Below are 14,070 nucleotides of genomic sequence, written 5' to 3' on the forward strand. Positions count from 1 at the left end.
CCAGGTCTCTCATGGAAGAGATAGCTGTCTGCTGCGTTGGTAGTACGGGGGTTCTAGACATTTTGTAGCTGCAATTTCCTGAACAATCCAATCACCTCAGCTCCCCTTGCTCTTCTTTAGTCTTGTTCAATACCATGTCGAGGGCTCGCTCCCTCTTACATCATTGTCTTATCGCTGCTTCTTCCTCGTCGTCCCCTGTTGAGGGTTGGTCTCAAATCTGTAGACAGCACAGCTTTAAATAACAACAGCTAGAAGAAAGACACGATATGTTTTATACAATATCCTACAACGACACCTCAGCAGAAGCCGAAAGCGTATCCAAGCTGGCAAGCAATCACACATTCGGCGAGTACCGACAGTCACGGCTCGCGTGTGTAGAATGCCGTGCACGAAAGGTGAGACACTTGCCCTCCCCGATATCGGCCTCTATCCGCGACAAGGTAAGAGGGTGATATTGATGGTTGAGCAAAACAACAGGTCAAATGCTCGGGAGAAGTCACTGGCTGCCAGAGATGCCAGGGCACCGGTACCACATGCGTCTTTCCGGAGCGGACCAAGCGTGGCACCAAGAGGCAGAAGAACTCGGCTCCCTCTGACGGTCAAGACGGCCGCAAGGGCATCGCAGGCCGTGAGACGAGGTGCAGCAACGGGGAGAGCGGCAGAGGCAGAGGCAGTAGCAGCAGCAGCTCTGTCTCGTCCGCATCTACCCGCGATTCGCATCCCTTTGCTCCCGTTGTTTCGACCTCAGAGTTTTCGCCGGCTCTGGAGTTTAGCCCGTCTGACTTTTCATTACACTGCTCTAGTCTGGGAGAGAGCTTTACTCTCGGTATGTTTCAGCTTCGGTCCTTTGTTTCGGAGTTCTAGAAAGCTGTATATTGAGTGGCTGGGCTAATGCTTGGGCGTGCTGTTTGTTTCCGTGGCAGATCTTGACCAGCTAAACTCTACACTCGGAGACCTCAGCAGCTTGACTTCAAGCAGCAGCATCTCGCCCTCACAAAGCCATCCGTTCTGTGTAGCGCCACATCAAACCCCAAGAAGCACAGAAGGCACCTGTCTAATCGACAGCCCCTCCACAAACGACGGCGAGCTCTGCACATGCGCCCAGTCGGCGCTACACATGCTCGAAGAGCTCGAGCTCCAGTACCACACCACGCTCGACGTCTCCAGCGACGGCGTCCTGGGCTACCAGAAGATTGCCCTGGCGCGCCTCAACGCCTGGCTCTCCTGCGACCACGGCCAGACGCCGCGGGCCACGACGAAGCTGATTGTGCTCGTCGTCGACGGCCTCTCGGTGTATCTGCAGAGAGGGGTGGCGGGGTGCGTCCGCCAGATACGACAGGAGGTGGAGGAAGACGACGACGACAACGGCGAGGGCCCTTCGTTGGCGGCGAGGCTATGCAGCGTGGGGGACTATCGTGTCGAGTCGAAGCATGAGTGGGCGCATATCCTGCGGGTGTCGCTGCTGGTGCGGTGCAGGGAGTTGTTGGCTGCGGTGACACGGCTGAGGAGGCACGGCGTCAATGACGTGCTTTTGCCTGGCGTTGAGCAGAGGTTGGGAGGTATCATACAGGAGCTGAAGGGTTGGGAGGATTATCTGTAGACGGAAGTGATAGTTTAAGGGAAACAGCATATAGAGGCTTCAAGGGGGGATTCATCAGCGCAACAATCTTGTTGGACATTTCATCCAGCTTCTCCGATTGACCGTTGACATGCCCTTTTGCGTTTCAAGGTTGCCGTGCGCCGAAACCCTTCAGCTGCCAAGGCCCAAGCGTCGTACAGAAGATACCGTGTATCACCGTCAGGCTCGCGCGAATTGGACCGAGTGAGGCCTATGGGACGCTCGCCGTCATGATTACTCGGTTACAGCATGCTTACGGCTGTAGATGGCTGTAGATTGCCAGCTCACGATGCGAATCATGAACGGAGACGGAGGATTGATCAGCTTAGGTGAATCCGAAGAGGTGCTTCGGAATGCTACCATTTAACGTTGCATCTGCCACGCTAGGGGCGGACTTGCGGAGCAAAGTCGATATTGCTTATCGTGGAGGAGGGAGGAGGGAGGAGGGAGAGATCAGTCGGAGATGGGGAGTGCTCGTTAGAAGATTGGCACCAGGTGGGATGTCCCGTACCGACGAATCGGCGATTCTTCTAGAACAACGCGTTGTTCCCACGTCTCAGCTTAAAATCCTTCTAGTTAATGTGGGTTGATGGAATACAATAGAGATCAAGCGGTTCTGTGCACGACATACGTATATGTAAACAGCCACATCGAGAAGGCTAGGTATTAAGTAGGATAATGACCTTGAATACATACTAGAACGGCCAAGGGGTTCGGAGCAAATCACCACGGGAACCAATTACTGGACGTTATCGGAGCAAGGGTATGTAGCAAGCGCATTGGCGTTGCTCCAAAATGCGGCATAACGGCATGAATATAATCAACGTGAGCGCCAAGACTACTGGAAGAGAGAAGAGGAGAGAAGAGGAGGCTTATCAATCAGACATCCTCCCCTACGCTGCAGCTCCGCCAGCCTCTTTCAAAGCATCCGTGTCCAATCTCTTCCAGGGCAGAAACATCCCAACCAGCAGAGACGCACCCACAACGGCGCAAGCTAGCATGTACGCCGCTCTGATACCAGTGAGATACGCCGTGAGGACTCCCACAATCTGCTCGGATCTAAACACGTTCCGCAGCTCCCCTGCGCCGGTGCTCACGAGTTGCGTGGGATCTATGCCTGGTGCGAAATGCGGCGCGGCAATCAGCATCCTGTTGACAAAGATTGACTGCGACGCAGACACCCAGATGGCACCTCCAACCGTCTGGAAACACAGTATCATGGCTGTCACGGCTGGAATATCGGCCACATCGACGCTGACCTGGCCAACCATGATGGGAACCTGGAATGCGCATCCAAGGCCAAGGCCGACGACAATCTGAACCCCAATCCAGACTCCTGTTTCTGTATCAAGATCCAACAAGTGACAAAGGCCACATCCAAGCGTGGCGATTGCCGAGCCGCCTATCATGACGGGTGTAGCCAGACCCGTGTTGGAGATGAAGATGCCAGCTCCAAGAGCCGAAAGCATGGCCGCAATGATGAATGGCAAGTTATGAACAGCCGATATAACTGCATCCGTGCCGCGGATAGCCTGAAAGTACAGAGGCAGATAATACACCATGGCAAAAAGCGCGCCCCCTTGGAAGACGGTGTAGAACAACGGGACGTAGATACCGCGTTTGGCAAAGAGCCGCGGGATGATCATGGCTCTTTCGTCCTGCCAGCACTCAATCAAGGCAAAGATGATGAAGAGGACGATGGAGGCTACCAGAAGGCCAATGACGCGCGCAGAGTTCCAGGGGTCGATCTGGCCGCCGTAGTGGACCGCCATGAGATACGTGATGATGGCTCCCATTAGCACGGCTGTTCCGAGGGGGTCGAGCTGTAGGAGTTTCTCCTTTGTGGGTGCTTCTCGGGGTTTTGCTGCTTTGGGCGTGCTGAGGAAGAAGACTGTTGATACAATGGGGAGGACGCCGAGGGGGAGATTGATGTAGAAGCACCTGACAGACATCTTAGCCTAGATTACTAGAGAGCAAAGCCATTGACCCGCATCATCTGCACTCACCATCGCCAAGTCGACTCTTCGGAAAAGACACCACCCAGCAAAGGACCCAAGATACTCCCAACGCCAAACACAGCACCCAGAATCCCAGTATGCACTGCCCTCTTCCTGGGCTCAGAGATGTAAGCACAGATCGTATACGCGCCTGAACTAACACCCGCGGCGCCTACACCGGCAATCGTGCGGCCGATGATGAAAGTCACGGACGAAGGGGCCACGCCGCAGATGAGGCTGCCGATTTCGAAGACGGCCATTGCGCTGAGGAAGCTGATCTTGAGGGGGAAGTATTGGTACATCTTGCCCCATGTGGATTGGAAGCCGCCGGATGTCATGAGGTAGATTGCGCTGTACCAGGCTTGATCTCCGAGGCCGTTGAACTGGTTGGTGATGGCGGGGATGGAGGTCGCCACGATGGTCTGAGCAGTTGTTAGCCAAGGACTGGTGGTCTCAGGAGGCGGAGGTGGAAATTGCCATGTCTAGAGCGATGAGAAAGATGCTGAAGATGAGGGAGGCGAGCATGAGCCACAGCTTGATGCCGGACATGTACTCTTCTTCATCTGGCGGGATTTCTGGTTTGTCGTTGAGCGCCCTCAGGGGCATATCCGAGTCACTGGGATGGAAACCATGGCCCAGGACGCCTCCACGATGAAGAAGATGTGAAGAGTTGTAGCCATGTGGCAGACTCTTTGCTCTCGCAGGCCGGACGGGAGGCGGTGCGCTCAACTCCTCGGAGCTGCTGGCAGACAGATACCAAGTATCTCCCTGAGTGGGAGGAAACAGCTCCAGGTCGCTAAACTCCAGAAAGCTGAAGCTATTAGGCCGATACATTCTCTCACCACTTTTCGGCGGGCGTATCGTCGTCGGTCTCTCCATGCTTTCCCCAAAACTACCGCTGCCGGATCTATGTCAACCGTGATGCTACCCAAATGGCTTGCGACCAGGGAGTGGTGGATCCTGAGCTGAGATATGGAGAATCACCTCCCTGCAACTTGCTGCAATAAGATCCCAGCCGACAGCCTATTTAGAGACCCATGATGGCACGCAATGAGCGTCTGCAGGGATCAACCGCCCGCGCAATGCGGAGCGGAGACGGACCACGACGACGAGGCCGTCTGGACGCCTCCCGACTCGCTCTGAGCAGAATTCCGTCCATCCAGAAACGCCATTCGCGTCAACACGTGAAGCGCTCAGCTCGTGAAGAATAGTTATTCCCAACTTCCCCCACCCCCAATAGCCTGACCACCCGGGGAGCCCGCTTTCATGCCAGGAATGCGATCCATCAGGGGTATTCTCCAACGAGCGGAGCCACGGGCGAATACAGGCCGCCTCGGCAATCCGTCGAGTGCGCGCTTGTTGGTCGTTGCTCTTCGGCAGCAGCTGGTTGGACTGAGCGTTTACCACGTAAGGATCAGAACAGCACTTTCAGCTTACAAACGTCAAGCCTCGGAGTGCTTTGAGAGAAAAGCTCTTTAGATTCCTTCAGGAGGGAGCGTCTTACCTTTGCGAGATCGATCAGGTTTCATGGCGACCCTGTCGATGCTGCCCTTGCAGACTTTTGTACCGAGCTGCGGCTGAATTGGGACCGGGCCGTCGACCAGGTCAGGGACTTTGTACGACGCATATAGAATCCTCCTCTGCGGAGCGGAGGTTTGAAGTATATAGTGATTGGCAGACGGATAAATGTCCCACCTTCAGCTTTGCAAGTTCTGTATCACTTGACTCCTGCCTCCTTTGCTCATTCGAAACGGAAAGAAACAGACTCGAGTTAGCAAGTCTCCCCCGAACGGCATCGCTACCATGTCGCGCTATCTGGAAAGCGATGCTCCATCTGAAGCCACCGCGCTGGGCTTCCTACGGCGCCAACTCACTCGTCCGAAGCCCCTTCCCACGGACTTGTCTCTCGCCGGCAAAGTCGCCATTGTCACCGGCAGCAACGTCGGCCTCGGGCTCTCAGCATGCCGACAGCTGCTCCAGCTCGGACTGTCCCATCTGGTCATGGCGGTCCGGTCACAAGCAAAGGGCGATGCGGCGGCGGCTCAGTTGCGGAGGGAGTTTACCTCTGCTACTGTGTCCGTCTGGATCGGCGATATGGAGTCGTATGACTCTGTGCGTGCTTTTGCTGGTCGGTGCGAGAGCTTGGAGCGGATCGATTTCGTCATTCTGAATGCTGGGCTGACCATGTCGCCGTATACTGTCGTGAGGGCAACGGGAAATGAGATCACGCTGCAGGTGAATTACTTGTCGACGGCCCTTTTGACGATCCTTCTTCTACCGATTTTCAAAGCGAAGAAGCCCACTGGCTCCTCGCAGCCGCCTGTTCTCAGCATTGTTGGCTCGGACGCAATGTATCACGGCCAGGTAGAACTGCGAGGCCCGATACTGCCGCAGTTCCAGAGGCAAGAGAAGTTTTCGCAGTTTGCGTGGTACGGAAAGACGAAGCTGCTGGTGGCACTGTTCGTCTCCAAGGCGGCCGAGTTCGTCAGTCCGCGCGACGTCATTGTTAATGTGTCGAATCCGGGCATGACTGTGGGCACCGAGTTCTTCCGCGGATATCCTGCCTGGGCCAGGAGGCTTTTTGGAATCGTTCAGTGGATGCTGGCTAGATCGCTGGATGTGGGCGCCTCGACGTATTTGGATGCTGTTTTGGTTCAGGGGGAGAAGAGTCATGGCTCGTTTACGAGTGACTGGACCATTAAGCCGTAAGTGATCCCCCTTTTACCCCTGCGGGCGATTAAGCAGAATATTGAGAGATGCGTAGATTCCCCAAGATCTGGTACACCTCGGAAGGGAAAGAACTGACAGAAAGGCTTTGGGAGGAGACTATGGAGGAGTTGAAGTTTGCAGGAGCTTCCAAGATATTGGGTGATTTGAGGCAGAGCTCGACAGGCGGCCTGCAATGATACCAGTAGCAGAATCATCTATTGCGTGGGAATCTGTAGGAGCAATAAGACAGAGGTTGCTAATACTTGGCATTCTTCACCTAATACAGAAGTATTCACATGATTTTACATATAAGATTATACTCATGTGCTCATCCTATACAGGTCAATCTCCAAACGTACAGTTTCGGGCCTTCCCACTTTGTCAATCCAACAGATTCCGCCTTCTCAGATACCGCAGACGCCAATAGTCCCGCGAGATAGTTACACACCTCTGTAGGCCAGCGTGCCCATGCTCAGTCCTTGTTAAGTGGGACGTGGAGAGCGAGTGTTGGGCGTGCGCACGTACGACTCTTTTCCAGCTGTATGTCACTCCCCCACTGCTCCCCCCTTCTTAACATCCCAACTATTTAAACATTCTTCCCCATCACCTCGAATTCGTGATATCAAAGAGTCGCGGCCGCTGTTATCGCCAACTAGCCCCCCTTATACTTAGGTTCAAATCTCTCTGAGCCCTACAAATACCCATCATCCCGAGCAAGATGCCTTCCTACGTTATCACCGGCGCCTCCAGAGGCCTCGGCGTGTGTAACCTCCCAATCTCTTACCCATATCGAGTAAGAACCCCCATTAACCGTGCCTCCAAAAAGTTCGAGTTCCTCCGCCAGCTGTCCAGCGACACAAACAACATCGTCATCGGCCTCGTCCGAAACAAGGCCGCAACCGACGAGGCAGTAGCCCAAACCCTCGCAGGCCGCTCCAACATTCGCATCCTGCAAGTCGACATTACCAACTACGAGGCCATCGAGGTGAATAGCAGTCCAGCCCGTAACCCGAAGGGCTTCATGCCTCCTGACACAACAAAACTCGCAGCACGCCGTGGCAGAAACGGCCAGCATCACTGGCGGCACTCTCGACTATCTCATCGCCAATGCAGCATACGTCTCCGAATTCGACGCCTACGACCCCATCGGCGTCCTGTAAACAAATCCATCCTCCCTCCTCTCTTCACCCTCTCAGCAGAAAGCTGACAGTCTCTCCCACAGAGGCGAAAACCCCCAAGCCCTCGAACAAGACCTCCTCAAATCCTTCAAAGTAAACGTCATAGCCAACATCCACCTGCTCAACCTCTACACGCCCCTCATCCTCGCCGGCTCCGCCAAGAAAGTTATCGCCCTGTCCACGGGCATGGCGGATCTCGATTCGATGAACAAGCACGAGCTGCACGTTGCGCCTGGCTACGCCATCAGCAAGGCGGCTATGAATGTTGCGATTGGCAAGTTTCATGCGCAGTACAAGAAGGAGGGGGTTTTGTTCATGAGCATCAGTCCGGGCGTGGTGGATACTGGACACTATAAGAACGGTATGACTGCTTCTGATGTTCGCCTCTGCGATGGCTTTGCTTTGAACTACCCGCTGACAGTTGATGTTTTTTTTTTAGCGACTCCGGAGCAAATGGAGAGGGTGGGAGGAATGTTTCAAAAGTTTGTCCTGAATAATCCCGACTTCCAGGGCCCAGCAAGGGCAGAGGACGCGGTCAGAGATGTTATTGCTGTGTGGGAGAATGCAAGCATCGAGGGCGGCAGCGGTGGTTCGTACGTGTCCCATCATGGGAACAAGAAGTGGCTATAGCCGGCATCATCCAGACCGGTCGACTGGGCCTACAGCAAGACGTTAACAGGCGATATTTGGTTGTCATAATAATGCATGCCATCTCATCTCTCGCTTTCCCTCCTCCCCAGTAAGGCAACATGCACACATAATGTCAAGATCAGTGTGCTCTATGTGAGATGGTATATTTTCTTTTTTTTTTCTAACAAAATTTGTTGTCTCTTTTTCGCTTTCTCATCTACGGTCAGGCTGTCAAAGCATGGGTTTGTTCAAGCTGCTTGCCGCTGCCTACTAGGCATTCTTGCCAGAGTCTTCCTTCAGAGCAACGATACGGTTGAGCACAATCTTGTCATCGGTGCTATCCGAGTCCAGAGCCTATCAAGAGAGGAGGAATGATTAGCATCGGTGACACGCTCTGGTGCAGTGGGTAGTGACTCACGAAATAGGCAACACGCATGGCCTGGAATCGAACAGTCTCAGGGCCAACTTCGCCCGTCTTCTCGCCCTCGGCTGCGGGCCACGGCGCGCGTCGCTTCACCTCGTGGAAGCCGGTCTCGATCAGTGCGTTCGGCCAGATTGTCTCGCTGTTGGGGTTGACATCGCTCAAGAGCCCGCCAGGCGCGGAGCCGGGGCTGTCCGACTTGAACAGCGCCTCATGGATGCGTACCTCGGCTGGGAGCGAGCCTTCGGGCACCCATTGGATGTACGTCTTGGGCTTCTTGCCTTCCTTGTCGTAAACGGCCCTGATCTCCTTGATGGCACCTGTTGTCTCGTCCTTGGTGAAAGAGACAGCCTTGATGGGGTGAGGAACGTTCAAGAGGCCGACGGTCTTGCCCGGAGCCAGACGGAAGTAGTCTTTGCTGTCAACCTCGCGGAAGTCTGAGCGGTCAATGTACACGGTCTTGGTCAGACGAACGGTGTGAGATCCCAGCTTGGGGTCTTTGGGAGAGAAGGGGATGTCCAGGTCCTGCTCTTCGCCGTCTTCAATCACCACAGGAACCGGGTCCAGGACAAGCATGAGGCGGGGGACGGTCCTCTCAAGGTAGACTCGAATGGACTGCTCGAAACGCTTAATGCTGACTTGGGTGATGGAGGTGGTGACACCGAGCTCGTAGATGAAGGAAAGCAGTGCGCCGGGGGGAATGCCTCGTCGTCGGATTCCCTTGATGGTATACAGGCGAGGGTCGTCCCATCCACGGACCACATTGCTCTCGATTAACGTTCTCAGACCTCTCTTGCTCATGATGGTACCGCTGAGGTTCAAGCGGCCGTACTCGCGCTGCATGGGCTGGAAGTCCACCAGGAGCCTGCGTCCGGGTTAGCTGATGATTGCGTGTATGAGGATTGCTTCCCGAGAACTTGACGTACTTGTTCAGCCACTCATAGCTCTCCCGGGACATGATGAATTCGGTCGTACACAAGCTGTGCGTGATGCCCTCAAAGCTATCGCAGAGACAGTGCGCAAAGTCGTATGTGGGATATATCCGCCATTTGGTACCCGTCCGGTAGTGCGGCTCCTGATCTTTGGGAATTCGGTAGGCGGCGATGTCCCACATCTGGGGGTTGGGGTTGTTGACGATATCCTGCTTCATGCGCAGCCAGGCGCTCCTCGGCTCGTACTCTCCATCTCGCATGCCGCGGAACTTCCTGAGGTTGGTCTCGACGTCCTGGTTGGCGTGCTCGCATCGATATCTCGGGCTCAAGCCGTCTTCGCCACCACGCTGTTTCTTCGTCTCGACGTCGTCGCAGTGGCACACGTAGGCCTTTTCCATCTTGATGAGCTTCTCGGCGAGGTCGTACATTCGCTGGTAGTTGTCGGACGCGTAGGTGATTTCGCTAGGGGTGAAGCCTAGCCATCGGATCGTTTCCTCAATGGCGACAAAGTATTCTCCCTTCTCGGCATCGGGGTTCGTGTCGTCGAATCTAGGGCGAGCTTGTCAGCAGGAGCGTGGGTGGTGGTCGGGGGCCGTTGCGCGTTGCTACCTGAGAATCTGCGACCACTTAGCAATCTGCGCTGCAAACAGAGTCCATCTAGGAAGGGAGGGACACTCACCGTTCGGCCGCCGTGATACCTGGCAAAGCCAAAATTGACGGCAATGGCCTTGGCGTGGCCAAGCTACCACAATGTCAGCAGTTGGACGAATGGTCGGGGCCGTTAACGCAGTCAAATCTTACATGAAGATATCCGTTCGGCTCGGGCGGGAAACGCGTCACCACCTCCTTGGACGGCCGCAGCTTGTAGACCTCGTTGAGGAAGCCCTGCTTGAACATGGCGTCCGGGTCGATGACGCGCTCCTCGGGCTTCGCAGGCTTGGCCGCGGGCTGGGCGGTGCCGCTCTTCTCCTGCTGGGCGTTGCTACGGTTGGCGGCAGCGGCGGCCTTTCGCGCGCGCTTCTGGATGCGCTTCTTGAGCTCGTTCTTGGTCACCATGTCGCCCGTCTCCTCGTCCAGCACGAGCTTGGCGACATTGTCGGCGACCTTGTCGACCGCGTCAGCCATGGCGGCGGTGGTGTATCGTGTCTGGGTATGTGTGTGTACTCTTCGCGTGTCTCTCGAGCTACTGTCGGGGCTTCGACTGTCGTCTCTGTCGTGGGATTGATGCGTCGTTCAGCTGGTTCTGATATGGATTTTTGATCTGGTAAAGAGTGAGTCAAGCGATGAAAGAAGAGAGAAGCTGCCCCGCCGCGGGGCACGTGCACCCCTCCTTCACCGCACGATAAGCAAGATAAGGCACCTCAAAGGAGAGCCGAGATGACTTCAATTTGTTCTTTTCTTTTCTTTTTTTCCCCATTTGCTTCTAGATCATGTCTCTTTCATGGTGACCACTCCGTTGGCAGTCTTCGTCTTTGTTCTGCCTGTCAAGCTGACTCTGGCCCCAGTCTTGAGCATCCAACCCTCAGCTATTGGATGCCGCTTGGCTGCGACAAGGGCCTCTGGAGCTATGGCTGGGGGGCTCTGTGCTGCAATTGGGCTGCTTGGTCCTCACCACCTGCAGTGCATTTCATCGATCGATTTGATGCCGCCCAACTGTCTCGCTGCGGTATCGGGAAATCAAAATGTGACTCACAGCACCCGTGCCTGGCGCAATGACTGTATCCTCTTCACCCTCAGACTTCATCTTGACGGGAATGACGCGGACGGTCACGAGACACCCCAGCGTGAGGCTGAGCCAATCTTCTAATGAGACGAACAGAGCGGAATTTAACAAAATGGCTACAAAATCGAGCTACCAATACAATTGCCCAATCTAGTCTATACTGGCGCGATAAGAGGTGGTCGATATGATGATACAACAAACGGGGGCAAAAGTACCAAGTGCCCTTTAGTGAGTGACAATCTGGTTATACCACCTGAACTTGTTACGAGGGTCATACTTGGCCTTGAGAGCCCTCAGCTTGGCCAATTGTCCATCATATCCATAGAGGGATTCGAGCGGCTCGTTTCCAACAGCATAATTGACGTACGTTGCGCGCCGACGCCCAGGCTGACTTGCATACCAGATGTCCACCGTTTTATCAGCCCAGGCCCGAGCAAAGGTTTCCAGCTGTGGTGGAGCGGCAACTGCAAAGAAACTGCATGGCTTGCTGTTAGTTTGGGACTCTGTCAGGATGGACTGTTTGTTCTGGACATGACTTACACGAGCAGATACTCGTCTCGATGGGGATAAGACGAGGAGCTAGGATCGATTGCCTGGGTCGCCTTGGTCGAATAGCCTTCAAAGAAAACTCGAGCTCCAGGTGCAAGCCCAGGATTCTGTGCAACTTTCTTGTTGAAGAGATTGTAGATCTCGCGCTGAGAGCTGACGTTGTACGTCTGGAGCCATGTGGTGCTTCCAACGTATGGCTGCGAAGCGCAAGAGGCACTGTTGATGTCCGTCTGCTGGGCAACAAGCAGCTCGGGGTAGGACACGTCGCCTTTGGTGCTCGATATGGCGGGGATTGCGTTGAACGGAGCCAACAGCTTCTCAGCATCTGCAGCAGGACCATCGTAGGCAAAGGACCAGATGATGACAGCCTGTGCCATGTAAGCTTGAATCGTTTACATGACGAAATGTCCTCTTTACGCTCACCTCAGTTTGGCTAATCTCGGGCTCAATGGAGAACTGCCCAAAGTTGACGCCCATGAGCGCCGGAATCTGTCCCTTTCCCTGGAACTTATTCAGTGCTTTGAAGACTTTCTCCAGCTTATCTTGCGACCAGACGTAATTGTGATAGTGCCAAGTGCTGGCTTTCCTCGGGTAAATCTTGATGTAGGCGCTCGTCACAATTGCAAAGTTATGGCCAGCGCCCTTCATGGCCCAGAAAAGATCGCTGTTGGATTTGGCACTGACGGTGGTTGCTGTTCCGTTGGCAAGAACAACATTTAGGCTGGCAAAATTGTCGGAAATGAGGCCGTATTGGCCCTGATATCGCCCAAGACCGCCTCCGAGAGCTGGCCCAAGGAGACCGACACAGCCATTGCTTCCCGTAGCTAGGACGAGCATGCGTTGACTGGTCAGATTATGAAACTCCCGCTCAAGAATGAAGATGGAAGTCACTTACGAGCAATATATCCATCGTTCCACAACTTGTTGATGACCAAATCAGCGTATACGCCGCCCTGGAATAGTGCAGACTTTTTGTCGGGCTGGATGGTGATTCCAGTGAGCTTCGACAGGTTGATTTCGATACCTCTAAACTTGGAAATTGTACTAGAAGAACCGTGGCCTCTAGTATATGCGAGAAAGTCAATGCTATTCTGGTAACAATATTTGACCTAGATGCAGAAGAATGGTGAGAAACTTGTTTACAATCAGGGGCAAAAGGACTTACGATTTTGGCAACATCTGACTCTTGAGCCACTTCAATGACCACCTGGATATCATCAGGCATCGAACGAGTGCTCCACCTCTCTGTAGCCTCCGCAAATGCAGGATGTGAAGGGCCAAATATCAGGCTACCTTTGGAGAGTGTTCGGCCAAGGTCATTCTGCACTTGTTTTGGGGAGACTGCCCTGGAGACATCCACTGCTCGGAAGTAGTGAGGAACAATAGGGCTGCCCGACACAAGGTATGGGGCAAGTCCCAGGCCAGAGGCCAATAGGCTACAGAATCTCAACTGCATGATCTGTTACCCAATATTGAATTATAGACGGTCGAGGCGCGGGGATGAGAGTAGAGGCAGAGCGAGCAGCCGGATCAGTCAAATACTGCCCAGACATTTAAGCACGCAGGCGACTATTGAATCAATCATGGACGCCTTCATCCTTGGGAGATCATAGCTTTGGGCCATCGTGACTCTCGACCCGTATCCTATGAATCCATCATCGCTCCTCGAGGTTTCGGGCACTGAGCGCCAGGATGAGATCCATTGGGGCTGAAGCGCCCTTGTTAAAGATAGCTCTCAGTCCAGGCGGCCTAGACGCTCCCATGGCTGGATACGAGTGGAGTACGCTATATCGAGCCTGCGTATAAATGACATGTGGCTGTACGACATCCGTATGGCACGCATAAGAGTGCAGTTTACCGGAAATTCGGCACGAGTTGTCCATCTCCAGAGTGTCAGCTGCCAGAAATAGGACGCACAATAGGAATCATTAGCTAGATTCTAGTTCTTTCGTGATAAGGGGGAGTAGTGGCGGACGGGAAACCTGGAACAGAATGGCATGGCTGTATGCACATCAGCTTCAGCTTCAGCACAGCACCATGTATCAACTGATTGACTCGATTGGGAAACTGCACAATCCTTCATCCTAGCCTTCCAAGATAAACGTTACCCCAGAACTTCTGGAATACTGCCTGACTTGTAGTACAATGCTATAAGGAGTTCTTCCAGGATCCGTGCAAGCAATGTGGCGGCTGGCCATATCAGCTCAGCCCTCAAATGACCCCACCCCGGATTTGTACGCCCCCAAGAGAATGACTGTTATTGCACGGCCCGATATATGGTGCTGTTTCAGCAATCTTACCCAGAGATTCCCT

General features: G+C 54.2%; 6 protein-coding genes across 6 annotated transcripts; 3 read left to right on the plus strand and 3 right to left on the minus strand.

Annotated features, from left to right (window-relative positions):
* Positions 1 to 266: 266 nt before the first annotated feature.
* Positions 267 to 1,600, plus strand: CCMA1212_006429 (uncharacterized protein; the record flags this gene model as incomplete). The annotated part of the gene is made up of 3 exons (XM_073703651.1): positions 267 to 440; positions 520 to 826; positions 924 to 1,600. 3 exons carry the CDS (start codon positions 267 to 269, stop codon positions 1,598 to 1,600), a joined length of 1,158 nt encoding a protein of 385 aa, XP_073558128.1.
* Positions 1,601 to 2,511: 911 nt separating this feature from the next.
* Positions 2,512 to 4,449, minus strand: CCMA1212_006430 (putative efflux pump gsfJ; the record flags this gene model as incomplete). Its single annotated transcript, XM_073703652.1, has 3 exons — positions 2,512 to 3,559; positions 3,625 to 4,059; positions 4,148 to 4,449. 3 exons carry the CDS (start codon positions 4,447 to 4,449, stop codon positions 2,512 to 2,514), a joined length of 1,785 nt encoding a protein of 594 aa, XP_073557788.1.
* A 969-nt stretch (positions 4,450 to 5,418) lies between these two features.
* On the plus strand, positions 5,419 to 6,521 carry CCMA1212_006431 (Short chain dehydrogenase yanD; the record flags this gene model as incomplete). The annotated part of the gene is made up of 2 exons (XM_073703653.1): positions 5,419 to 6,320; positions 6,380 to 6,521. 2 exons carry the CDS (start codon positions 5,419 to 5,421, stop codon positions 6,519 to 6,521), a joined length of 1,044 nt encoding a protein of 347 aa, XP_073557787.1.
* Positions 6,522 to 7,042: 521 nt separating this feature from the next.
* On the plus strand, positions 7,043 to 8,132 carry CCMA1212_006432 (uncharacterized protein; the record flags this gene model as incomplete). The annotated part of the gene is made up of 5 exons (XM_073703654.1): positions 7,043 to 7,084; positions 7,151 to 7,309; positions 7,374 to 7,480; positions 7,547 to 7,863; positions 7,942 to 8,132. The coding sequence occupies 5 exons, from the start codon at positions 7,043 to 7,045 to the stop codon at positions 8,130 to 8,132; spliced, it is 816 nt and encodes a 271-aa protein (XP_073557786.1).
* A 270-nt stretch (positions 8,133 to 8,402) lies between these two features.
* Positions 8,403 to 10,710, minus strand: CCMA1212_006433 (putative glutamine-tRNA ligase; the record flags this gene model as incomplete). The annotated part of the gene is made up of 5 exons (XM_073703655.1): positions 8,403 to 8,486; positions 8,551 to 9,418; positions 9,480 to 10,034; positions 10,184 to 10,227; positions 10,287 to 10,710. Coding segments are annotated over 5 exons (1,974 nt in total), but the record flags the coding sequence as incomplete, so codon positions are not given.
* A 723-nt stretch (positions 10,711 to 11,433) lies between these two features.
* CCMA1212_006434 (FAD-linked oxidoreductase afoF) lies at positions 11,434 to 13,213 on the minus strand (the record flags this gene model as incomplete). The annotated part of the gene is made up of 5 exons (XM_073703656.1): positions 11,434 to 11,695; positions 11,749 to 12,125; positions 12,181 to 12,581; positions 12,653 to 12,866; positions 12,923 to 13,213. 5 exons carry the CDS (start codon positions 13,211 to 13,213, stop codon positions 11,434 to 11,436), a joined length of 1,545 nt encoding a protein of 514 aa, XP_073557784.1.
* Positions 13,214 to 14,070: the final 857 nt, after the last annotated feature.

This window comes from Trichoderma ghanense (genome assembly GCF_004382785.1).
Source record: "Trichoderma ghanense strain CCMA-1212 chromosome Unknown scaffold_7, whole genome shotgun sequence".
NCBI classification, from domain to species: domain Eukaryota; kingdom Fungi; phylum Ascomycota; class Sordariomycetes; order Hypocreales; family Hypocreaceae; genus Trichoderma; species Trichoderma ghanense.